This window comes from Halichoerus grypus, chromosome 11, assembly GCF_964656455.1.
Source record: "Halichoerus grypus chromosome 11, mHalGry1.hap1.1, whole genome shotgun sequence".
NCBI lineage: Eukaryota > Metazoa > Chordata > Mammalia > Carnivora > Phocidae > Halichoerus > Halichoerus grypus.
This window is the reverse complement of record NC_135722.1, coordinates 56,505,650-56,528,060: the sequence shown is the minus strand read 5'-3', so window position 1 is coordinate 56,528,060 and position 22,411 is coordinate 56,505,650. Positions and strand designations below refer to the sequence as shown.

At 39.5% G+C, this 22,411-nt stretch overlaps 1 protein-coding gene across 2 annotated transcripts in view; it reads left to right on the top strand.

Annotated features, from left to right (window-relative positions):
- Nucleotides 1–22,411, top strand: part of INTS4 (integrator complex subunit 4) — a 117,244-nt gene that overhangs the window by 7,959 nt on the left and 86,874 nt on the right. For both annotated transcript variants that reach the window (XM_036113411.2, XM_036113402.2), the window contains exons 3-4: nt 15,191–15,308; nt 21,434–21,540. In XM_036113411.2, the coding sequence (XP_035969304.1) occupies nt 15,191–15,308; nt 21,434–21,540 (225 nt within the window). The remainder of the gene's footprint in view (nt 1–15,190; nt 15,309–21,433; nt 21,541–22,411) is intronic.

The window sequence follows — 22,411 nt, the reverse complement described above, 5'->3', positions numbered from 1 at the left end:
TAGAATGTAAGCTCCTCTTGAACAGGGATTTTTGTTTTTTTAAATTGATGAATCTGCAGTACCAAGAACAGTGCGTGGTAAAATGAGTATTTGTTGAATGAGTGAACGTATGCTTTTGTGAGACTTTTTACTCAGTTAATGAATGCTTATTACATATCAGGCATTTTTTTTCTGGGCACTGGACTGACCTGTTAGCACATTGATTAGCTCTTAGTATAGCCAGTGTTTGCTGTATGTTCTTTCCTTTAGACTTTAAGCCCCTAAATTCAGAGACTACAAATCTGTTTATCTCTGTCCTAGTTCCTGGCAAAGTCCCTGAAACATTGTAGGGGGTTAATAAATGCTTACCTCATGTTTTACATGAATGTAATCAGGGTTTCTGTTCTCAAGTTTTCAGACACTTAGTGATCTATTTTTAGTTACCTCCTTTCTTAGCAATATCCACCTGTTATATGGTAATATAACTCTATTACCTATAATCATCTGTAATAATACTTTTAAGAACAGTTAACATTTATATAGCTTGTTGGAGTTTATAAAGCTCTTTCCACATGTAATATTTTTTAATCCTGGTGATAACACCATTGTTATTTATGTAATCCAGGTAAAGAACTAAGCTTGGAGCCTGGGTGGTTCAGTTGGTTAAGCATCTGCCTTTGGCTCAGGTCATGATCCCACGTCCTGGGATCGAGCCCCACATCGGGCTCTCTCCTTGGCCAGGGGCCTGCTTCTCTCTCTGCCTGCTGTTCCCCCTGCTTGTGCGCACTCTCTCTCTATCAAATAAATAAATAAATGTTTAAAAAAAAAAGGGAATAAGCTTGGAGCAGTTTAGTTTTCAGGGTGACCCAGCTAAGTCAATGTAGGGTCTGGATTTGATCTGGGTTGTTTTTTGTTGTTGTTGTTGCTTTTTTTAAACTTTTTGTCATGAAACATTTCAAATACATATACAAGTAGAGGGAATGGTTTAATTAATTCCCATGTACCCCTTATCCAGTTTCAGCAGATACCACTTTGTGACCAAACTTGTTTTATTCCCATTCCCCCCACCCAACTGTCCACTTCCACTTCCTCCACTCTTACCCTCTCCACCAGATTCTCCCTGGCATCATATCATTTTGTTCATAAATTTCAATTTGTATCTCTAAACAATACTCTTTTAAAAGATATAATCACAATACCATTATCATGTCTAGCGGAAAAATTGAACTCAGGTATTCTGATGTCATACCTCAGGCTCTTTAACCAGGCCATGGTGCTTGCATTAGTCTAGCAGATTCTAGCCCCAAAGGAAATGAGGAGGGATGCCAAATGTGTCCAGTTCTAGATTGATGACCATAGCTTTTTTTATCCTTTCGTCTGTTATCCATAAATGTGGTCTCTTATATTTTAGTAGATAAACTACTTGGGCTTCTGCTTCTCTCCTCCAAATTTTTCTGTGGTCAGGCAGCAGTATCTGAACTTCCTTCACATGAGGGATTCTTCACTTATGCTACTGTGCTAGTTGCTGGGGAGGATGTAGACCTGTGAGACATGTTCTTTGTCCTTTTGGGGCTAGCATTATAGTTGGTAGACCAAATAATATATGTAGTAAATAGATAGTGAGGGCTAAGGTTATTCATTTGTTCATTTTTTTTGTTTTTTGTTTTCTTAAAACGTCCTGTATACTAACTGTTCCAGGCCTTGTGCTTAATTTTGGAGATAAGAGATGATTATGTGATCCCTGATCTGAATCTAGTTGGGTAGATACAGACACAATAAATGGATAATAACAATACAGTATTATAGGTGTTGTGAAATCTGGGACAGGTTATGATGTGACCTCGAAGAAGAGGGCAATCAGTTTGACTTGGGAGCAGGGGACTAGAACGGCATTATAGAGTAGTAGTGATCCTTGAGATGAGTCTTCTAAAACAGATTTGGGCCATTTGGAAAACAGGAGGAAAGAAAGGCATTTTAGGAAGAAAGCAGTTGTGAGCAAAGGCATGGAGATGTGAAATAGCCTGTCACATTAGAAGAGATCCAAGCAGGTGGTATAGATTTTAGTTTGAAAGCTCTTTAAGAGATAAGACTCTTATCTCTGTGGAGGGCCTGTATTTTATCTTGTGCGTTTTGTTTTAGAAATGTCACCCTGGAAATAGGATGGAGGATGGAGGAATTGGACGAGGGGAAGATGGGTGTTAGGGTGACCAACTAGGAGACTGATAAGTCTGAAGCAAGGTGATGAAAGCCTGAACCATGACAGTTTTAATGGTGATTAGAGAGGGCTTCTCTGGAGGCAATTTGTTTTAAGCTTAGGTGTTGAGGGTACCAGGGGATAATTTCAGAAAGTAGAAGAACTTGGGTAAAGTATCCAGATTGATAAGAAATGTTACTAGGTCAGATACTCTCTTATTCTTTTTTGTGCCATTCTTGCCTCCTCTTATCTGCTAGGCCTAGTACTTCTGCTTTCTCTGCAGCTCTCTTGTGTTTGAAGGTCTGTGACTCCATTCCAGACCATTGAAGGGCTATATAGCTCTTCTCCTGTCCTCTCTTACTGCAGATTATTTTTGACTAGTATTTGACTAGTCCATTGTCTCAGAAAGACAATTACCTGATTCTTTGGTATTTCAATAATTTGAAGTCCATAAAATAATTGGTTTTTCTTTATATTCAAAACTGAATTCAGGATCTCCCTTCATTCTCCAGTCTACCTTATCTTGGGAAATGGTCCCATTATCTATACAGACCCTTAAATCAGAAACCTGAGAAAGATCCTTTACCTTTTCCTCTCTTCCTATTCCCTTCTTCACTAAGTCTTGTTGATTTTACATTCAAAATCTCTCGTTTCCACTGTTACTTCAGTAGTCCAAGTAACATATTTTGTTTTATTTCATTTTATTTATTTAGAGAGCAAGAGCGTGTGAGCGGGGGTGGGGGTGGTGCAGCAAAAAGAGAGGGAGAGAGAGAATCTTAAGCAGGCTCCATGCACAGTGTGGAGCCCAAAGCAGGGCTCAATCTCAGGACCTTGAGATGATGACCTGAGCTGAAATCAAGAGTTGGACGCTTAACCAACTGAGCTACCAAGGCTTCCCACATTTTAAAAATTTTATCGTGAAATATAACACATAAAGAAGAATAGGTAGAAAACTGTGATACAGCCTATTGCTCTATCACACTGTGAACACAGTGTGTAACCACCATCCCAGTCAAGAAATGGAATATTATCAGCCTCCCGTAAGCTTCTTCAAACTCCCCTCTAATGATTTAGATCTTTCCCAAAAGATAACCACCACTGTCCTGACTTTCAGGGTAATAACTACCTTTCTTTTATTTTTTACCATTAAGCCTGCACTCCTAAATACAGTTTATTTTTGTCTTTTTTTTTTTTTTAAACTTCATGTAGGGAATACAGTGTGTATCTTTTATGTGTGGCTTTTGCTCAAAATTCTGCCTATATCGATATTCATTCATATTGTTGACGGCAGCTGTGGTTCATTCATTTTTACCATAGCATAAGATTTCTTATATGAATATACTCTAATTTATTTATCCATTCCATTATTGTTGGACATTTAGGCTTCCTCCACTTTTTAGCTATTACAGGAAATAGTGCCATGAACATTTTGTACAGGTCTCTTGGTATGCATGTCTTACATTTCTATATTTTGTATACCCCAGAGTGAAATTACTGAGCCAACTTTTTCATAGGCATTTTTTTTTTTTTTAGATTTTATTTATTTATTTGACAGAGAGAGCACAAGCAGGAGAAGCAGCAGACAGAGGGAGAGGGAGAAGCAGGCTCCCCACTGAGCAGGGAGCCCGATGTGGGGCTGGGATCATGACCTGAGCTGAAGGCAGACGCTTGACCGGCTGAGCCACCCAGGTGCCCCATAGGCATTTTTTAAAAAAAGATTTTATTTATTTATTTGAGAGACAGAGAGTGAGCGAGCGAGCAAGAGAGAGAGAGTACAAGCTGGAGGAGGGGCAGAGGGAGAGGAAGAAGCAGGCTCCCTGCGAGAGCTCGATGCAGGGCTCAATCCCAGGACCCTGGGATCATGACCTGAGCCGAAGGCAGCTGCTTACCCTACTGAGCCACCCAGGTGCCCTCTAAGCCAACTTTTTCAGAGTGGTAGTACCAATTTAGACCCGCTGTTGGCACTATGAGAATTCCAATTCCACATATTTCCCAACAGTTGGAATTGTTGATGTTTATCATTTGATAGTTCCAGTGGATGTGTGTGGTATATCATTGTGGCCTTAATTTGCATTCATTGGATTTCTGATGAAGCGGAACAACTTTAATATGTTTAATTGGCCATTTGGATATCTTTTTAGGTAATGCCTATTGATGTTTTTTGCATATTTTTCTTTTTCCTTATTGTTTTATGTGAATTCTTTATATTCCAGTACAAGTTCTTTAATGGCTTTAATGGTTGTATGTGTTTTCAAATATCTTCTTCCTTTTTAGTCCCTCCCACCTTCCCCCCGCCCCCCATCTTTTAGTCCCGTAGTATTGTATTTTGATGAAAAGAAGTTCTTAATGTAGTCCAGTTTGACAATCTTTTCATTTATTTTTGGGCTTTTCTTACTTGATGTAAGAAGGGTTTGCCTACCCTGAGCTCATTAAGACATTTTGCTACATTATTACTAGAAGCTTTATCATTTGCTTTTCACACATGGGATTGATATGTGTATGTTGCTTGGGTATATGGAAATCCAAATGTCCAGAGCCATTTATTGAAAAGAATATCCTTTCTCCATTGTCCGGCAGCACCACCTTTGTGGTAAATGAAGTGTCTACATATGGGTATTTCAGGGCTTTCTATTCTATTCCAGTAGTTTGTCTATTCTCATGCCAGTACCATGCTGTGTTAGCCTAGCATTATATTAAATCTTGACATCTGGTAGGACAAGTTCACTCACCTTGCTCTTCTTTAAGAATGTCTTAATTATTCTTGATCTTTTCATTTTTTTTATGAATTTTGATATCAGCTTGTGAAATTCTGCCCCAAAACAAAATTTCAGTTAGGATTTTGATTAGGTTTACATTAACTCTATCGTTCTGATGACATTTGGGGATTGACATTTTACGGTATTGAGTTTTCCAGTCTATAAACTTGGTACATCCCTATTATTTTAATACTGTTTTATAGTTTTCTGCATAAAGATTATGTAATTTTTTTGTTAGTTATTCCTAGATATTTAATATTTTGTTATTGTAAATGATAATATTTTTAAAATTTCGTTTTCTAACACTACCATAGCTGGTATTCAAAAATGCAGTTGACTTTTATTTATTAACTCATATATCTTACAACCTTACTAAGCTCACTTAACAATTTTAATAAATTATATGCAGATTATTTTGAATTTTTTACAGATAATCATCAGCAAATAATGGCTTTTTTTTTTAAGATTTTATTTATTTATTTGACAGAGACACAGCGAGAGAGAGAGCACAAGTAGGGGGAGTGGGAGAGGGAGAAGCAGGCTCCCCCCTGAGCAGGGAGCCTGATGTGGGGCTCGATCCCAGGACCCTGGGACCATGACCTGAACCGAAGGCAGACGCTTAACGACTGAGCCACCCAGGCGCCCCGATGTATATTGGGGCTTTAATATATATATATATAATGGCTTTAATATATATATAATGATACCAGTTATCTTTTGATTATAGTTTCCGTGGTATACCTACTGCCTTTTATTTTCATCTTTTTTATGTCTTTTTGTTTTAGATAAGACCTATGTAAACAACATGTAGTTTTTAATTTTTATTTATTTACTTTTAAAGATCTATGTATTACAGAGTGAGCAGGGGGAGGGGCAAGAGAGGGAGACAGTCAGACTCCCCACTGAGCAGGGAGCCTGATGCGGGGCTCAGTCCCAGAACCCCAAGATCATGACCTGAGCCGAAATCAAGAGTCAGATGCTTAACACTGGGTATTTACCCCAGAGATACAAATGTAGTGATCCGAAGGGGCACATGCACCCTTATGTTTATAGCAGCAATGTCCGCAATAGCCAAACTATGGAAAGAGCCTACATGTTCATTAACAGAATGGACAAAGAAGATGTGGTATATATATATACAATGGAATATTATGCAGCCATCAGAAAGAAATGAAATCTTGCCATTTGCAACGACGTGGATGGAACTAGAGGGTATTATGCTAAGTGAAATAAGTCAATCAGAGAAGGATAAATGTCATATGATCTCACTGATATGAAGAATTTGAGAAACAAGACAGAGGATCATAGGGGAAGGAAGGGAAAAATGAAAACAAGATGAAACCAGAGAGGGAGACAAACCATAAGAGACTCTTAATCTCAGGAAACAAACAGGGTTGCTGGAGTGGAGGGGGGTGGGAGGGATGGGGTGTCTGGGTGATGGACATTGGGGAGGGCATTTACTATGGTGAGCGCTGTGAATTGTGTAAAACTGGTGAATCACAGACCTGTACCCCTGCAACGAATAATACATTATATGTTAATTAAAAAATTAAAAAAACAGAACAAAACATAGAATATACAGTGATCAACCAAAAAAAAAAAAAGAGTCAGATGCTTAATCAACTGAGCTACCCAGGCTCCCCAACACGTAGTGAGTTTAAAAAAAAAAAATGTTTGTTTTTAAAACTGATCATTTAGTTCATTACATTTAATGTAAGTATTGACATATGTGGATTTAAAACCACCCTCTTATTAAATGCGTTATATTTACCTTACCTGTTTAATGTTCCTTTTTTCTCTTGTTTCTTGCCATCTTTTGAATTTTTTTTTAAATTCTCTCCATCTTTAGCTTGGGAGTTAAACATTCTTTTATACTTTTTTACTGGTTAGCCTAGATATTATGACATGAAATTTTTAAATTTGAAGTGAAATTTTTTAAAAAAGATTTTATTTATTTATCTGAGAGAGAGAGAGAGAGAGAGAGAGCGCACAAGCAAGGGGGAGAGACAGAGAGGGAGAGGGAGAAGCAGGCTCTCTGCAGGGAACCTGATGTGGGGCTTGATTCCAGGACCCTGGGATCATGACCTGAGTGGAAGGCAGACACCTATCCAACTGAGCCACCCAGGTGCTCCTGAAGTGAATTTTTAAAAATTTAATTTTATTTTTATCAAAGTGTAATACAATATGAATTCTTGACTTATAAAAGTCAAATGTTATATGGCACAGTAACCATTTCGGACAGTGCAAGGACTTACCTCCATTTATCCATCTTCCTGACTTACATTTGAGTGTAATTGTATATTTTAATTCTCCATTTTTCACTCTGTAAGACAATGTGGTGGTTTTGTGTGTGTGTGTGTGCGTGTGTGTGTGTGTTTTGTTTTGTTTTTGAGAGCGAGAGACAGCACATGCTTGCGAGGGAGTGGCAGAGGGAGAGGGAGGGAGAGAGAATCTTAAGAAGGCTCCATGCTCAGTGCAGAGCCTGACGTAGGGCTCGATCTCAGGACCCTGAGATCATGACCTGAGTGGAAATCAAGAGTCAGACGCTTAGCTGACTGAGCCATCCAGGCGCCCCAAGACAGTGTTATTTTATATAGGCAATATTCATTTAGGTTTACTAAATATTTATCATTTACTCCAATGTATTTATCATTGCTTTTTTTTTTTTTTTAAGATTTTATTTATTTATTTGATAGAGAGAGAGATAGCGAGAGCAGGGACACAAGCAGGGGGAGTGGGAGAGGGAGAAGCAGGCTTCCCGCCAAGCAGGGAGCCCGATGTGGGACTTGATCCCAGGACCCTGGGATCATGACCTGAGCCGAAGGCAGACGCTTAACGACTGAGCCACCTAGGCGCCCTATCATTCCTTTTCTCTCCTTCTTGCATCTGACTATTCATCTGGGATTATTTTCCTTTTGGTTGAAGAATACCCTCTGATATTTCCATTTATTGTGAGTTTACTGATGAGGCTTCTTTGTGTTTTATTTTACTTCCATTCTTGAAGGATTTATTTTTATTATGAAAAATTTTTTTATTATGAAAAAATTTTTAATTGAATTATAATATATGGTGTTATTAGTTTCAGGTGTGCAGCATACTTTTTCAACAATTATATACATTACTCATTGCTCACCACAAGTGTAGTCACTGTCACTGGACATTATTATAATATTATTGACTATTCTCTATGCTCTACTTTTTATCTCTATGACTTATTTATTTTATAACTGGAAGTTTGTACCTCTTAATCCCCTTTATTTCACCCCCCCCCCCCCAACAACTACCAGTTTGTTCTCTGTCAGAGTCTTTTTGGTTTGCTTCATTTGTTTTGTTTTTTAGATTCCATATATAAGTGAAATCATGGTATTTGTTTTTCTCTATCTGACTTAATGTCGCTTAGCATAATACCCTCTAGGTCCATCCATGTTGTTGCAAATGGCAAGATCTCATTCTTTCTTATGGCTGCATAATATTCCATTGTATATATATACCACATCTTCTTTATTCAGTTCTTGAAGTATGTTTTTGCTGCATGTAGAATTTTAGATTGGCTGTTATTTTCTTTCAGTACTTTAAATATATCATTGTATTGTCTTCTGCTGTCCGTTTCTGTTGAGAAATCAGATTGTCAGTCTTACTATTGATCCTTTGAAGAATAATCTTTCTCTTTGGTTCTTTTAGTAGTTTTTGCTTCGTACGTTTTTCAGCAATTTTTCTGTCATGTGCCTACATGTGGATTTCTTTTAATGTCTCATACTTGGGGTTCATAGTGTTTATCATCTGTGGCTTGGTACTTTTCATCAGAGAGGTTCTTGGCCATTATTTCTTTCTCTCCCTCCTCTCCTTTTGAGACTCCACCTACATGTGTGATAAGCCACCTCATTTAATCCTGTTCTCTTCTGAATTTTCATTCTTTCATCTCCTTGGGCTTCATTCTGGACCTATGTTCCGGTTCACTCCTCCTCTCTTCACCTTGACTAGTCTCCTGTTGAATCTGTTCATTTATTTGTAATTTCATTGATGGCTTTTTATCATTTCTATAATTTCCTTTTTTAAAAAAATTCTAGTTCTCTGGTGAAATTCTCATGTTGTCTTTATCTCTTTCAACATAATAAGCAGAATTATTTTAAAATCTGTGTCTGATAACTCCAATAAATGAATCCCTCTGGCTGTGTCTTATCATGTCTATTCATGTGCATTGGTGGTTCAGTGGTAGAATTCTCGCCTGCCATGTCTATTCATGTTATCTGATCTGCTATCATGCTTTATTTCTTATTGTATTAGGCAGTGTATTTCCAAAATTGTTTGTAAAAATAATTTGAGGCTTAGGATGACTTATTTTAAGCCAGAGAATATTTGTTTCAGTCTAGAAATCCAGGAAAAATTCTTATTTCAGGAATTAAGATGATTCAAAGCTGACCTGCAGTTCCTACCAAAGTCTATGTATTTTTATTTCATTCTTACTTGTATTGTTGTAGCTTTTTGGGGTTCTAATCCAAAGTAATGGGATTTATTAGGCTGCCCCTTCTCACCCTTGTACCCTTAGACTTAAACTCTAGCCATTGCCCCTCTGGCCTCACTTGGCTGTCAGAAGCACTGTTTACTTTGCCTCCCATCTCTCCATTCCCTCACTCCTGCAGTTAGCAGAAGCCTGAAGAAAAAGCAGCCCCACACTCTAGGCGAACCTTTCTGGGTTCCTTCCTTGCATGATCCTAGTTCTTTCTTAGTTTATCTTTCAGTTTTCTAATACTTTCAAATACACATATGTATATACACGCACCTATGTATGTTTTCATAGATATATATATGTGTGTATCTATACACATATGTATGTGTATGTGTGTGCACACACTTTTTTTTTTTTTTTTTTTACATCCATAGTACTTTTCTAGTTTTCCTCAGTAGAAAGATTGGTCTGAATTATCTAGCCTTGCCCTCAACAGAAGTGGAAGTCTTGCCAGTGTCTTTTGCTGGACTATTGCAATATACTCTTAATTTGTCTCTTTGTCTAGTTTTGCCCCTTCCAACCCAATCATTATATTGAGGCTGGATTGATATTTCAAAAATTCAGATCTGTTAATGTCACTCTCCTGTTCATTGTTCATCAAAGGATTTTTATTGCTCTTAGGACAAAGATTTTTCTTTTTGTTTATTCAACAGTGAACAAATATGTGTTGAATTCCTGCTTCATGGTAGGCATTATCAGAGAGATACTTGCCATAATTCTCAAAAAGATGTGGTGCCTGTTAGTTTCTTAAGCCTCATTTAGGGGCGCCTGGGTGGCTCAATTGGTTGGGCGTCTGCCTTCGGCTCAGGTCATGATCCCAGAGTCCTGGGATCAAGCCCCGCAGCCCGCTCCCTGCTCAGCGGGGAGCCTGCTTTTCCCTCTCTTCCCTGTGCGTGCTCTCACTCACTATCTCAGTTGCTATCTATGTCTCTCTCATATGAATAAATAAAATCTTTAAAAAAAAAAAGGCTCATCTTTTTTTTTTTTTTTTTTTTTAAAGATTTTATTTATTTATTTGAGACAGAGAGAATGAGAGAGAGAGCACATGAGAGGGGGGAGGGTCAGAGGGAGAAGCAGGCTCCCTGCCGAGCAGGGAGCCCGATGCGGGACTCGATCCAGGGACTCCAGGATCATGACCTGAGCCGAAGGCAGTCGCTTAACCAACTGAGCCACCCAGGCGCCCAAAAAAGGCTCATCTTATGTCAATGACATTTTAGCCACATTGTGCTTTTTTCAGTTCTGAAAGTTGTGGTATTCTTTCATGACTCAGAGCATTGATTCATTCTTTTTTTTTTTTTAAAGATTTTTATTTATTTATTTGACAGAGAGAGAGACAGCGAGAGAGGGAACACAAGCAAGGGGAGCGTGAGAGGGAGAAGCAGGCTCCCCGCGGAGCGAGGAGCCCGATGCGGGGCTCGATCCCAGGACCCCGGGATCATGACCTTAGCCGAAGGCAGACGCTTAACGACTGAGCCACCCAGGCGCCCCAGCATTGATTCATTCTTTTTCCTCTGCCTCAAATTAGATCAGGATCTCTTTCACCATAATACGTAGTTATAAGTCCTGTCTGATATGTCATATGCTTTCATAGAACGCTGTATTTTTTCTTTACAACTCTGTTATTATTAAATGGACATTACTTAATAAATGTCTGCCTTGCCCATCAACCTCTAAGTTCCACGAGGGCAGTGTATCCCCATGGCCTGGTACGGGGGGCTCCTAGTATGCAGGAAATCGGTGTTGAACAGATAAGATAATTTACTGAGTGAATTAAGGGGAACACTTGGCTCTTCCTTTTCTTGTACTCTTATTTTATCAGAATGTACATAGTGCTTTCTTGGCATTTTGCTAGTCACTTTTGTGGCTCACAGGCCAGTTGGGGGAATACACAATCACAAGCAAATACAATGCACTCTAGTGAATGGCATGATAAAGGGTTGTTCAAGGTTGTTCCATGTCCAGTTCAGGGATCAGAGATGACTTCCTGGGGTTAATGCACCTAAGGGACAGGAGGGGTGGGTGTGGGAGAAAGGGAAGGCAGCCTAGGTAGAAGAACCGTCTTAAGTGGAGGTACAGAAGCTTGAAGCAGCATGGCATCACTGGTAGGGAACTGTGGGAGCTGACATAGTGGCGAGTCTTTGCAGGCTTTTGTGGCATGCTGAGCAGCTCACACTTCTTTCTGTATAAAACTGGGAGCTTTTGAAGGGTTGTATATATTTGTGTAGATTTAAAAATTTACACTCTTTTTTAAACGTTACAACAGTTTGGGGCACCTGGGTGGCTCAGTCAGTTAAGCGTCTGCCTTTGGCTCAGGTCATGATCCTGGGGTCCTGGGATAGAGCCCTGAGTCAGACTCTGCTCGGCAGGGAGTCTGCTGCTCCCTATCCTTCTGCCCTCCCCAACTCATTCTCATGTGCGCTCTCTCTCTCTGTCAAATAAATAAAGTCTTTAAAAAAATTACAGCAGTAATATTTATTGTAACAAATTCAAGCACTGAAGAAGCGTGTGAAAGAATGAGATTTGCCTCTGCAAATAAAAAAACTTAAAAAACGGGGCGCCTGGGTGGCTCAGGCAGTTGAGCATCTGAATCTTGGTTTCGACTCAGGTCGTGATCTCATGAGTTGTGGGATTGGGCCATAATGGGCTCTGTGATCAGCAGGGAGTCTGCTTGAAAGATTCTCTCCCTCCGCGCCTAACCCCCCCCACTCCACTCACACACCCTCTCTCTCTAAAATGAACAAACCTTTGTTGTTGTTGTTGTTTGTTTGTTTTTTAATTTATTCATTTGACAGAGAGAGCACAAGCAGGGGGAGCGGCAGGCAGAGTGAGAGGGAGAAGTAGGCTCCCTGCTGAGCAGGGGACCTGATGTGGGGCTTTATCCCAGGAGCCAGGGATCATGACCTGAGCCGAAGGCAGACACTTAACCAACTGAGCCACACAGGCGCCCCAATGAATAAATCTGAAACAAAAAAAGTGAAAAAACAAAATGCGCTCTCCAGAGATTACTCTGGAGAGAATCACTGCTAACAATTTTGTATGCATTTTTCTGGAGTTTTATATATAGCATTTTAGAATTTCCCATATTCTGAGTTTGCACCTTTCTTCTGCCTGGAACGCTGCTTCCCTAAATCTTCCTATGGCTCTCTGTCTGACTCAGTTAAGTGTCCTCTCAAAAGTTGGGTCCTCAGAGTGAACTTTCCTCACTGTCCTATCTGGAATAGTTTCCCCACATTACTCTTTAATCCATTGCACACTTTATTTTTCTTCAGAATGTTTACCTTGTGAAATATATATTCTTTTGCCAGTCTTATCCATTTGATTATAAGATCTGTGAGAGCAGAAATTGCTTCTGCTTTATTCACCATTGTATCCCCAGTAGCTAGAATAATGCTTGGCACATAGTAGGTGCTTCTTGTATGTATGTTGAAGGAATAAATTAATTAACCATTTTAGATAGAATATAGTACTTTCATGTGATTTTTCCCAAAAGTTAACTTTTGTTTGGTAGCTTCACAAACACACAAAAAGAGAGAAAATAATACAAGCCTTTAGGTCTTCTTCATCCAGCTTCAATGGTTATCAGCTTTTTGCCATTCTTGTTTTGATGCATTTTCCGCCACTTTTTGGAGGTTGGGCAAATCTGAAGCAGCATATCATTTCACTTGTGAATATTTAATTATCTATGTTTAACAAATAAGGACTTGTTTTAGGACTTTAAAATAAACCCACAACAGTCTTTAATAGCATATAATACCTACACCATGTTCAGTTTTCACTGATTGTCTTTTTTTTTTTTAAGATTTATTTATTTTGAGAGAGAGAGCGTGTATGTACACACGTGTGCATGAGCATGGGGAAGGGGCAGAGGGAGAGGGAGAGAGAGAATGCTCAAGCAGACTCTGCACTGAGCGGGGAGCCCTACATGGGGCTCGATCCCAGGACCCTGAGATCATGACCTGAGCTGAAATCAGGAGTCAGACACTTAACGAACAGAGCCACCCAGGTGCCCTCATTGATTTTCTAAAAGACTTTGTGTGGTTTGTTTGTTCGAAGAAAAATTCACACATTGCATTTGGTTAATTTATCTCTTTAAGTCTCTTTTAAGCATCTGTAGCATTTTTGCCCTCTACCTTTTTTTTCATTTGCATGCCATTTTTTCTTGTTTAAAAACAAGGGCATGTACCCTGTGGAATTTCCAATATTCTAGACTTATTGTTCATATGTTTTTTACTCGCTCTTTATGGTACCCCTCTGAGTACCATATTCACAGCGGTGCAGTTCAGATTTTATTACCCTCTGCATGCAAGGATTGATGATCAGGGAGAGGAAGGGAGGAGGGCACTAATATCTGACTGCGTGCTATGTGCCATTCCTGTGCTAGTCATTTTCCTCTCAGTGCCCTCTGGGGTTGTTACTAGTTCCATGTCACAGACGAGGCTTAGAGAGGTTAATTAGCCCGTTCAAGACATAGGGCTTATGTCAAGACATAGTCCAGGCTTTAACCTAGATCTGGCGAATTTCAAAGCCCTTTCTCTTCCCCACAGTTAAATTCCCAAGAAAACGACTTTTCCAAGGTTATATACATGGTAAGCGGCATGCCGGGATTCTGGGTCTTCCTGCTCCATATCTATTGCTGCTTCTCCTGTTTCAGGCCTCCTCGGTGTGCTTTGTCACTTCCTTAGAAACTGTAGGTGGGAACTGGGGAGTTGGTCATGTCTAGAAGGCACTTCATGTTTTGAGCATACATTTAAGTAATTTTGTCTTTGGTATAGAAATGGGCTGACCTAATCTTAGCATTGGCGAAGTACATTTTTTTTTTCATTTCACATATATGTATGTTCAGTATGTATATCTACATAGTGCCACATATTGTGCTACATACTTGAGATATGGTGATGAACAAAAGGATTCGTTCCTTTTTGACTTGGGAGAAATTTCTCACTATAGGAATGTTGGTGCAACTTGGAGACCACCTCCCAGTATTGTGGCTGAAAGGGCGAGACTACTCATTTCTTAGTCTCTCTTGCACCTGCGGCCCAGGCACAGGCCCTAGACCCAGCCAATTAGATTCACCAGCCTCCGACTTGTAATCAGGATGTGGTGATCCAAAAGAGCAGGTCCGGTGAGAGATTGTTTCTGGTGATAGCTGCAGTAGCCGCCGCAGCTGGTTTCCAGAGGCTCCAGGAGCAGCGGTGCTGGCAGCAGTGTTGGGGCAGCTTGCCGCACTTCATGTCTGCAGTGGCTGCACAGTGGAGGAAGGACACTTTTAATCCGAAAAGCATGTTTCTGGTTAGAAGGTAATAGTATCAGGGCGCCTGGGTGGCTCAGTCGGTTAAGCGTCTGCCTTCAGCTGGGGTCATGATCTCAGGGTCCTGGGATGGAGCCCCGCATCGGGCTCCCTGCTCAGTGGGGAGTGTGCTTCTCCCTCTCCCTCTGCCTCCTCCCCAGCTTGTGCTCTCTCTTGCTTACTTTCTCTCTCTCTCAAATAAATAAATAAATCTTAAAAAAAAAAAAAAAGAAGGTAATGGTATCAGGAAGGCATAGAAAAATTACCATTCACTTTGCAGTATTAGGTGTAATATACTGATCGACAAAATCTCTTTCCCCTGAACTTTATAAGATTAATTTCTCAGAAATAAAACCTTAGAAAACTTGGATCATTGAATCACTTTTGAGATGTTAGTTTCCCGTGTTCCTGTTTGTTGGTTAGCTGAGACTAGAGCATCAAGGTAACAACAGCTGCTTTTGTTCCAGGAGAATGATCCATCTGTGAGACTGAAAATTGCATCATTGTTGGGTTTATTATCAAAGACTGCTGGATTTTCACCAGACTGCATTATGGATGATGCCATTAACATCCTACAGAATGAAAGTAAGTTGTAATTTAAAAGCTATATAATCAGAGCAGAAATCTTTAGTTCCATCTACATAGAATTTAGGACAAAACTTCCTTGTGTTGGTTGTTATTGAAAAAGAATTTGAGGATGATTCAATAAAACATGTACATATATTTACATTAAAAGATAAAATACAGAGTTGGTGCCTTGCTTGCTTTAATATTTATTTTAAAATTAAATAACCCTTTGTTGCTATTTTCTGAAAATATAATTTTGATTATAGTTTCAAAGAATAGTTTTATTTCATCTTGGGGTATACTTATTTGAATAAATATGACTTTAAATATTGGACAATAGTTTATAAATGTAAGAGATTAATGACAATAAAGAAAATTTTTTAAAAATACTCTTCTATTTCCATAAAACAAGGTTTTACATATTGCCTTTTACTTATATACATTTTGTATGGTTGTACTTACAGTGAATGTACTATTTGTGTTTTACTATACTCAACATTACATAAATTTTTTCCATGTTTCTATATCATCTTCATAATATTTTCCATGTTTCTGTATCACCTTCATAATATTTGAGGTGTTGATAATACATTAAATACCAACCGATACAGTAGCATGTTTCTAACTTTTTGCTCTTGTAGATAGTGGCAAAAAAATAGATCCATTTCTTTTAAAAGCACCAAAACAATTACATTGCCTTAGTACAAAAGTATCCTTTCTTTCCATGGACAGTTCTTATAGAAGCTAGCTATATACCTGCAAGAATTTCACACTTTTAAGATTGGGGATTTCATAGAGCCATAGACTCATCCAGCTATAAATGGCCTTATAGGGATCATCTTGTCTAATTCCTTCATTTTGCAGATGATAGAAACTTAGTCCCAGAGAGATGAAGTGAGTGGAAGTCAGTTCATTTAGCTAAGGAGTAGCAGAACTGAGAACTTAGTGCCGTGCTCTTTCTTATAGACCATGGTTTAACTGAAACACTTGATCTCTAAGATAGAAACATTATAAGAGTTAATTTGGATGCAAACCTCATCCTAACCTTAAAAAAGAAAGAGACTCAAATTATGCAGTATGGGGCACCTGGGTGGCTCAGTTGTTAAGTGTCTGCCTTTGGCTCAGGTCAGGATCCCGGGGTCCTGGGATCGAGCCCCGCATCAGGCTCCCTGCTCGGTGGGAAGCCTGCTTCTCCCTCTCCCACTCCCCCTGCTTGTGTTCCCTCTCTCACTGTGTCTCTCTCTGTCAAATAAATAAATAAAATCTTTAAAAAAAATATATGCAGTATACGTGGAAATAGCTGTTTTGCTTTTTGTTAAATATTCTAAAGTTTCTTTTCTTTAAAAATTATTTATTTATTTAAAGATTTATTTAACGATTTATTTACTTATTTCAGAGAGAGAAAGAGAGCACAAGCGGGAGGGGCAGAGGGAGAGAGAGAGAGAGAGAATCCTAAGCAGACTTCATGCTGAGTGTGGAGCCTGATGCGGGACTCAGTCCCACACCCATGAGATCACGACCTGAGCCGAAACCAAGAGTCGGATGCTTAACCAACTGAGCTACCCAGTTGCCCCTATTTATTTATTTTATGGAGAGAGAGAGAGCGCGCGAGAGTGCATGAGTATGAGTGGACGGGCATAGGAAGAGGGAAAGAATCTTGAGCAGACTCCACGCTGAGTGGAGTAATAAAGGGCCAGGGAACTCAGAGACGGTCCCTCTATCTCATGATGCAGAGATCATAACCTGAGTCGAAACCAAGAATCAGATGCTCAACCGGCTGAACCATCCAGGCACCCCTATTCTAATGTTTCTTACTTAATTGTCTCTGAGAGATTTAATCTAGGTCTCCTCCTGGTTTCCAGTTCCTGGCCACCTAGATTCAGAGTAGAAGATGGAACTGGAAGGGACCATAAAGATCATCTAGTTCAAGCCCTTTATTTCATTGCCGAGGAATATGAACTTCAGGGACGAAAAGTGACTGCTAAAGTCACCCTGTATTTGTGGCTTAGAATAAAGCACAGACTAGAATTAGGAGTCTTTCATTTATCAGTCTAGTGTTCACTTTCAGAATCCAGCAGTGTGGGCCACCCTGTGGACCAGAAGTCCTTCATTTCAGTTCATCAGATGTAGGAGTTCCCCAATTCCTTGGCAAGCACTGGACTAGGTGTCACGTATCTCTGCTTCTCTAGTACATATCACACCAGCAATGAAAACACACAGCTTGTTGTAGAGGAGGTATAATCAGAATACTGTGGGAACAGAAGAGAGGGTGAGGTAAGTGCTGACTGGTGGGGTCTAGGAAGGCTTAGTGAAGAGTTACATTTAGAAAGGCAGAGATGGAAGGAGTAGTGCCAAGAAGTAGGAACATTATGATAAAAGCTAGAGAACTGGCTAAGTATAAGAGATTTGAAAAACTGAATTGTTTCATGAGAGATCATCAGGGAGTGAGGGGCTTCAGGAGGAAAAACTCGTAAAGTGTTTTGAAGCCAAAGGGTAGGTAGTCTGGAGTGCTGAGGAATTTTGAATGTTATTTTGTAGGCACTGGGAACCATGTGAAGTTTTTTTGAGCAAGGGCATGGAATATTCAAGTCTAGTTTTAAATAAGTTGAGGGCACCTGGGTGGCTCAGTTGGTTAAGCGACTGCCTTCGGCTCAGGTCATGATCCTGGAGTCCCGGGATCGAGTCCCGCATCAGGCTTCCTGCTCGGCAGGGAGTCTGCTTCTCCCTCTGACCCTCCTCCCTCTCATGTTCTCTGTCTCTCATTCTCTCTCTCTCAAATAAATAAATAAAATCTTTAAAAAAAAAAAAAAAAGATAAGTTGGTGGCTCTGAGGAATTTGGTTTGATGAACTACATCATTTAGAGGAGAGATGTTGAGAATTTATTTATTATCCACGTGGAGATGTCCATCCAACCTGTAGTTGTAATATAGGTCTGGAACTCAGGAGAGAGACTAGGGCTTAAGATTTAGATAGATTTGTGATTTATTAGAAGCAAGAGTTAGGCTTAGAAAAGCTTAGCTAACGGGGCACCTGGGTGGCTCAGTTGGTTGGGCGTCTGCCTTCAGCTTGGTCATGATCTCAGGGTCCTGGGATCAAGCCCTGCATTGGGCTCCCTGCTAAGCGGGGAGTCTGCTTCTCCCTCTGCCCAACCCTCCTCCCCTGCCCCTGCTCTGTCTGTCTTTTTCAAATAAATAAAATCTTAAAAAAAAAAAAAAAGGTTTAGCTAACTTTTCATGGTTGTTATGTAGAATCATTTTGTACAAATAAAGGGTGGTAGTGTTGGAGATTTCTTCATATTTCTTCTGTGTTCTCGAAGTACCTTTTCTCCTTGTGGCCTCTTTCGAATTGGAGACTTCTTGATGATCTTCGGTTTTGCGTTTAAATTTAAGATGAGGACGAGGAACTAAAAGGCTGATGGGTAGTTCTGTGTGAAGGGACAGGGCTTGTCAATTGGTAGCCTCTGTACTAGGATGAACCTCTTTGGAGGACTTTTTTTTTTTTTTTAAGATTTTATTTATTTGATGGAGAGAGACACAGTGAGAGAGGGAACACAAGCAGGGGGAGCAGGACAGGGAGAAGCAGGCTTCCTGCCGAGCAGGGAGCCTGATGCCAGGCTCGATCCCAGGACCCCGGGATCATGACCTGAGCCGAAGGCAGACACTTAACGACTGAGCCACCCAGGTGCCCCACTTTGGAGGACTTTCAAATGTTAGTGTCTTCCATGTTTTTCTGTGGGGCCCATCAGTTTTTCCATTTCGGAGTTCATAAATCTCCTGCTAGGAAGACGGATACCTGACTGCAGTGTTTTTTGGAGTCAAAGCTGCTGAAGGGGGCTAGGGAGAGGGGGGAAGTGTCTCATTTATCAGTATGTTACTATCTCTTAATCTCATCTTCTTCCCAGTCCTCACCTGGTATCCCCCAAATTGGGAACTTTCTAGTCTAATTTCTATATAGAATATACTTCCTATTTCAGTGGCCACTATGCTGTGTAGTATAGGGAGGGAGGCAGAGTTCCAACTGCTTCTTATAGAGACCTCAGATAAATCCCTGCCTTATCCCTTATTTTTGCTTTTTGTTGTTGTTGCTTTAAATCTCCCAGTTCCTGAATCTTTTTAGGGTGTTATGGCTAGAATTCATTTGCTTTGTAGGGATATCCTCCTCAGTAGGTATTTACTATTAGATTTCTCCATTTTGCCAAAGCTTTTTTTTAATCTATAATGTTTTTCATCTCTGAAAAATTTGCCTTTCTTAAGTACTTACCTTTATTCCTCTGGGTTTGTTTTGGTTTTTGTTTTTCTTGGTTTTTTTGGTGTTTTTAGGTTTATACCTTTTTAATTTCTTTACTCTTTTACTAATGAAATTTTAGGAAAGAATAATAAAAGATGTGTTCAATCTATTATATTTAACTAGAAGTTTTACTAAGAGATTATGTAGCCAGTGTCTTCTTTTCTTTTCTTTCTTTCTTTTTTTAGATCTTATTTTTAAGTAATCTCTACACCCAATGTGGGCTTGAACTCACAACCCTGAGATCAAGAGTTGCATGTTCTGCCGACTGAGCCAGCCAAGTGCCCCACCGGTGTTTTCTGAGCTTTAGTCATTTTATATGTTATGTACACCATTTTTGACATATTTGTTTTACATCTGTACTATGGTTTACTTAATATTTTTCTTAAGTGGACAAAATTTTTTTTTTAGTTAATTTAAAGAGACTATCTTGATGGGTAAAAGAAAATTAGTGTCATGTGACATCAATAGATAGTAACTGCAGTTTTCATTATGTACCTTAAAACATAATTATTAGGGGCGCCTGGGTGGCTCAGTCGTTAAGCGTCTGCCTTCGGCTCAGGTCATGATCTCAGGGTCCTGGGATCGAGCCCCGCATCGGGCTCCTTGCTCTGCGGGAAGCCTGCTTCTCTCTCCCCCAGTCCCCCTGCTTGTGTTCCCTCTCTTGCTGTGTCTCTCTCTGTCAAATAAATAAATAAAATCTAAAAAAAAATAAAATAAAAAAATAAAAACCTTTCCTTAAAAAAAAAACAAAAACAAAAAAACATAATTATTAATGTAAAAATGATTATCTGAATGCCATCTAAAATCCTCTTTTATACAGCCAGCATTAAAAGAACCATATTTGGAACAAAAAAGAGAATTTAGACAAAGAAGAGAATCTGGCTGATTGGTATTGATTTATTTGGATTTGGCTCTTTGCCCACTTACTAAACCTTCATTGAGCATATAATGAGTGGTGCTGGATTGAGAGAATACAAAGGTGAATAAGATACAATCATTGCCCTCAGGGATCTTTCAGTCTCTTGGTTTAGTCTGATATGAAAATAAGTATAGTAAAATGTTAGAGTGTACAAGGTGCAGTGGAAGCACAAAGGAGGAAATAGTCAATTCTTGTTGGGGAAGAAGGAAAAGTTCTGTAAAGCAGGTGACACTACAAGATTAGTAGGTGCTTCCTGGGGAGTGGGATTGAGAATGGAGCTGGGTATGGGTGGAGGAATTCTAGGGAGGTTAGCCTGAGCAAAGATAGGGGGACATGAAATCATAAGTAATTGGAAAAAAGGGTGCTAGAGGAGACTTAAAGAGATGAGGCTAGAAAGGTAGGCAGAGCTAGACCTCATGGAGGGACTGGTATGTATGTGTGTAATGCCCTGCTAAGGAATTTGGATTTTATCTGGAAAGCTGTGAAAAGCCCTTGAATTAATCAAGCACTAAACAGTTTTGGAGTACTGTGCCCAATCTTGTGGAGGATTCATGTTTTATTCTTTTATTTTTTTAAATATTTTATTTATGTGAGAGACAGAGAGCACAAGCTGGGAGCGGGGCAGAAGGGAAGAGAGAGGGAGAAGCAGACTCCCCACTGAGCAGGGAGCCCAGTGCGGGGGTCTCAGTCCCAGGACCCTGAGATCATGACCTGAGCCAAAGTAAGACGCTTAACTGACTGAGCCACCCAGGAGCCCCAAATTCAAAGTTTTAGACATGATCCTTTTAGGAACTTAGCTTTTGGTTGAGGGGAATTCAAGGATTGAATAGAGGAACCTAGCTAACAAAAATGTACATTTTTTACCCAAGTAAATTTAGTTTCTCTAGTGATCTCCTTTTGAAATTCTCCAACCCAACCTTTCATCTTCCTTTCTAGAGTCTCATCAAGTCCTAGCTCAACTGTTGGACACTTTGCTTGCAATTGGCACTAAACTCCCAGAGAATCAAGCTATCCAGATGCGATTAGTTGATGTAGCCTGCAAGGTAAGAGCGTGATGGTTAGATACAGGGTTGCATCTTTCTTGAATAGTTTGCATTGCCTGAAGATGTAGTATGAGCTGTAAGATCTGCTTAGCTCCATCCCGAATCTGTAACTAAGAATTACCAAGGATGCTTAATGGTTTTAAGAGCTGCCATCCTTTTGTTTCTTGATGTTGGATTAGGTATAAAGCTGAGTAACTTGTTACAAAGTGAACTTCCTCATCCTCCCAAAAGAAATGAAAATTATTATAAAGCTGCCATGTATACTGTGCTTAATACATGCACTCTGCTTATTAGGGTAGTTTGTATCCAGCTTTTCATGTGTTCTCTGTAGTCCTTTAGGTGAGTACTCTTATCCTTGTTTTACAAAGGTGGCTGTTGCGGTTTAGGGAGTTTAACTTGCTCAATCTTTCACAGCTAGGAAGTTGCAGAACCAGGGTATAAACTCTAGTTTCTCTGATTCTAAAGCCCATGTTCTTTTTTGTTATGCTTTATTGCCTCAATAAACAGACCAACTACAAAGAAACAAGTGTTTGGGAAGATTTTTTTAGTTTTTTTTCTAACTAAAAGAAATACATGTATATTAGTTGTGCCTTTTGATTTAATTTGCAGCTTTTAATTAGCTGCCTTTTGTACATAACAGCTTCTAAACCTTGTACAATTGGTTTTACTTTTAATCTTTCTGACAAATTTATTTTGAGAATGTAAGAAGACAAATGTGTTTGAACTGTGGAAGAATATTATATTTATGGAATTAGAAAACTATGTCTGAGCCCCAGGAAAAAGAGTGTATCATTTATCTTAATAAACAACAACAACAAACAAACCCAAAACACTTTGACAAGTACAATATTAAAAGCCTAAGTGGAAAAAA